This window comes from Talpa occidentalis, unplaced genomic scaffold (assembly GCF_014898055.3).
Source record: "Talpa occidentalis isolate TD23 unplaced genomic scaffold, MPIMG_talOcc4v2.1 talOcc4.10, whole genome shotgun sequence".
Taxonomy (NCBI): Eukaryota; Metazoa; Chordata; class Mammalia; order Eulipotyphla; family Talpidae; genus Talpa; species Talpa occidentalis.
This window is the reverse complement of record NW_023600993.1, coordinates 44,679,061-44,683,260: the sequence shown is the minus strand read 5'-3', so window position 1 is coordinate 44,683,260 and position 4,200 is coordinate 44,679,061. Positions and strand designations below refer to the sequence as shown.

The 4,200-nt window shown below is 59.9% G+C and overlaps 1 protein-coding gene across 1 annotated transcript; it reads left to right on the top strand.

The window, feature by feature from the left end:
- Nucleotides 1–796: 796 nt before the first annotated feature.
- Nucleotides 797–3,914, top strand: FEZF2 (FEZ family zinc finger 2). The gene is made up of 4 exons (XM_037520644.2): nucleotides 797–1,636; nucleotides 1,982–2,116; nucleotides 2,304–2,436; nucleotides 3,367–3,914. The coding sequence occupies exons 1-4, from the start codon at nucleotides 797–799 to the stop codon at nucleotides 3,624–3,626; spliced, it is 1,368 nt and encodes a 455-aa protein (XP_037376541.2). The 3' UTR covers nucleotides 3,627–3,914.
- The last annotated feature ends 286 nt before the right edge of the window (nucleotides 3,915–4,200 follow it).

Sequence of the window (4,200 nt, the reverse complement as noted above, 5' to 3'; positions counted from 1 at the left end):
GTTTGGGCTACCCCCCCCCCTTCTTTCCACCGGCAAAACCATCACGATTCCTCCCCCTCCCCCTCCCGACTCTTCCCTCCTTGCCGATTTGCGAACCGCTCGCACTTTCCCGAGGGGAGCGCGGGCGCCAGTTGCCTCCTTTTAAAGTTTGAGGGGCGGTGGCGGCGCGGCCGGCAGGCGCGGGGAACAGAGGGGCCGCTACGGGAGTCGCGCCGCCGCCCATGTCATTCCACTTCAAGTGACTTCATGTGATGTCAGCTGAATGTAAAAGACAGTGATCTCACGCGGAGGGGAAGATGTTTGCCATCAAAATGTGACAGAGGAGACACGCTGCATGGCTCGGAACGCATCTCCTTGGCGGTGGGGGAAAAAGGTAAATGCGAGGTGGCTCTCCCGGACCTCTTTAACTTTGCCCCTTCACTGTCCAGCTCCCAGCGCGCGTGGCGGAGGCCGGGGTCCAGGGACCAACTCAGGGGGGTTAATTTGAGGCTCTTTTCTTTCTTTCTTTTTTTCCCTCTCTCTCTCCTTTTCCTTTGTAAACCCTCCCCCTTCTTCCCCCTTTCAAAGTCCCAGGGCAGGGACTGGTGGGTTCCTTTGCGCGCCGGGTTAATGGGCGGTAATTTGGTACCCTTGGGTGCACTTTGTTCTGCCCCTGTTCATTTGAATGCAAATGGGTGACCTGGACCCGACAAGGTGCTTATTAAATTGCGGTTTCCCTCCCTGCCTTTTCCGGAATGCAGACTTAGAGAAGAGGCTGCGCCCTGGCCCAGTCCGGCACGGCTCGGCTCGGCGCGCCATGGCCAGCTCGGCTTCCCTGGAGACCATGGTGCCCCCGGCCTGCCCGCGCGCTGGAGCGTCGCCGGCCACTTCCAAGACGCTGGCCTTCTCCATCGAGCGCATCATGGCCAAGACGTCGGAGCCCCGTGCGCCCTTTGAGCCCCGGCCGGGGGCGCTGGAGGCGGACGGTGGCCAGGGCAAGAAATTGCTCAACCTCTGCTCGCCGCTGCCCTGCATGATCCCCCTCCAGCCCCTAGGCTACGAGGTGCCGTCCAAGACGTTGCTCAGTTACTCGGAGCTCTGGAAAAGCAGCCTCCGAGCGGGCAGCGGTGGAGCCGGCGGTGGTGGCGGCGGGGGGGCTCCTGTGTGCGGCGCCAGCGGCTTGTGCAAAACCAACTGTGGCGTATGCTGTAAGGCCGAATTGGGCCTGGCGCCGTCTGCGCTGCCCGCAGGCAGGGTCATCAAGCCGCAGGTCATCAACCAGGCGGTGGGGCTGCCGGCCAGCGGCTCGCTCTACTACTTCAACTACCTGGACTCGGCCGCCTACCCGCCGTCTGAGCTCCTGGGCGGCCACCTCTTCCCGTCCGGCCTCCTCAACGCCCAGACCCCCGCCGCCCTGGCTGCGCACCCCAAGCTCTTTTTGCTGGAGAACGCCAAGTTGGCCAGCCTGGCCGCGGACAAGTTTCCCCACCCGGCCCCCTACACCCACAAGGAGCGCTTGCCCGCGCCGCTGGAGCAGGTGCTGAAAGAGAACTCGGCCCTGACCGCCGAGCGCGGGGGCGTCAAGGGCCACGGAAAGCTTCCCGGGGGCTCGGCGGACGGCAAACCCAAAAATTTCACCTGCGAGGTGTGCGGCAAGGTGAGGCAGGGGGACGTGGGGCCGGGAGGGGTGAGCGGCAGCCGCTGCTCCCCTGGGACAGCCTGAACTGCCCGTTTCTCAAATCTCGGAGCTCCTCAGTAGCTGGCCACGCTAATGGGGGGGGCCTAGTTGGGTCTCAGTTTCCTGTTCTGTAAAATGGGGATACAGTTGTCAGAGATCACACAGGACTGACGTGAGTGGTGGGTTGGGAAAAGCTGTGCAAAATGAAAAGGGTCCTGATTTCTGAAGTGGGGTGCTGGTTGGAGGAGCTAGGCTGTGGCTTCCCGGGCTGACGCTCGACCCTCAAACGGACGCTGCACAAGGCCCCCTCGTGTCCTTCCGTAGGTGTTTAACGCTCACTATAACCTCACGCGTCATATGCCGGTCCACACCGGAGCCAGACCGTTCGTGTGCAAAGTCTGCGGCAAAGGCTTCCGCCAGGCCAGCACTCTCTGCAGGCACAAAATTATCCACACGCAGGTACGTGGCCCCCGGGGCGGGCCCGCCCCGAGCGCAACCCCCTGTGCCTAAGCTACAGTCTCGGGGAGAGGATGACCAAGGGGTCCCCTTAACCCTCCCAGGGGGCCTGTGTCCCCGCAAAGTGCCCCGGAAGTGGTCTCTCTGGGCCTGGGCCTGGGCCTCACTGTGCACGCGCCCCTCTCTGCAGGAAAAGCCGCATAAATGCAACCAGTGCGGCAAAGCCTTCAACCGCAGCTCCACGCTCAACACGCACATCCGCATCCACGCGGGCTACAAGCCCTTCGTCTGCGAATTTTGCGGCAAAGGCTTTCACCAAAAAGGTAATGTGCCGGGCGAGGCCCTCTCCTCTCCTCACCTCGGGACTCGGCGGGTCACGGCTATCGGGAAGGCAAAGAAGGATCCGGAGAGAGGGAGCGAGCGAGCGGGAAAGCTGCATGCTCGGCGCAGCATTTCTTTGGAATCGGGTTGTGCCGGGTTGGGTGGAGGCTCTCAGGGCTGGGTTAGACCCCGTTGGATTCAGCTGGTTGCACGGGGAGGCTCCAGATGGGGCAGATGGAAGGGATGGTGTAGGGGCAGAGGGAAAGGAAGTGTGAGAAAGAGGGCCGCCCTATAGAAAACGCTTCCCTTTGTAGCCGGGACTCCCCTTTCAAATGAAAAAAAAAAAAAAAATTCCGAGGCAAAATCCACCTCCTGGGAACAACTTAAAAAACTATAGGGGGGGGAGGTGGGGGGGCGGGGGAGGGAGACACTCTACTGTCCCAGGTCTGGCGCCCCGCTAGGATTTTCCAAGACACTTTTGCAACCCTAGGTGGTATTCGAGGGACTTAAGGGAGTCACTTTAAAATAATAATAAAAAAATAATAATGAGGGACGAAGCCCGGGTTCGTGCGAATTTCTTCGAGCGAGGCAGCAGATGGGTGAAGGGACCCGTGCGACGCTGGGCTGAGCCAAAGTTTCCCCGCCCGCGAAGCACAGCGGGAGGGGCGCTGCGCAGGCCTCGGGACCCGGAGGGGCGGGGGCCCCGGGGAGGCGAGGCGGATCCAGGCTCCCCGTCCTGCAGCCCAGAGCCCCGGGATTGACGCGTACGAAGTTTGACAACTTCTTCACTCCAAGAGGTCGCGCCCGCCTAGCCAAGCGTCGCCCTCTTAGCGCGGGCGCCCGAAGCCACCTCGGGACGCGCCCCCCGCCCCCTCATCGCCCCCAATGCCACTTCAACCTCCCCACCTTTTTTTGTTTTCGGTCTCCTGCAGGGAACTACAAGAACCACAAGCTGACCCACAGCGGCGAGAAGCAGTACAAATGCACCATCTGCAATAAGGCCTTCCACCAGGTCTACAATCTGACCTTCCACATGCACACCCACAACGACAAGAAGCCTTTCACGTGCGCCACTTGCGGCAAAGGGTTTTGCAGAAACTTTGACTTAAAGAAACACGTGCGCAAACTCCACGACAGCGTGGGCCCCTCCGCCCCGTCCACAAAGGACCTGACTCGGACAGTGCAGAGCTGAGAGCTACTGCCTCGCTCTCCCTTGCAGCCCCATCCCACCCTAAAACAGATCACACGTATAAACTTATTTCTAAAATTAAAAGGAAAAAAAAATGCTATAGCAGAGAGGCTAAAATCTATTTATCGAAACCAGCGTATTTTTGGAAAGCTAAACGTTTCCTGGATGACTGGCAGCAAACGCGCGGCTCCCACCTTTGTATATTCGGGAAACTTATTTAAACCCAGTGCGCCGAAACGTATTTAAGGTCAGGCCTCGGCTTCTCCAGCGGCCGGTTTTAACCCCAGCCTGTCACGTGAACGCCCCGGAAGAGCGCGGCGCCCTCAGACGTCTTTATACAGCCATGTAAACCCTCCTGTGCAAGCGAACGCGGAATATATACATATATAACCCAATAAACAGAATTATTAGTGCGCGTTTTCTTTCCCCTCCCCCCCTCGCCGTGAGGTCTGCTCAGCCACCCCAAAGAACGAAAAGGAAATAGATGTTTGTATCACTTCCCTCCCCAAATGCGACTTCTTTGGGGGCGCTGGGTCCAGGTGGAGACCACACCGGCGTTCCTGCGGCGCTTGCGTGT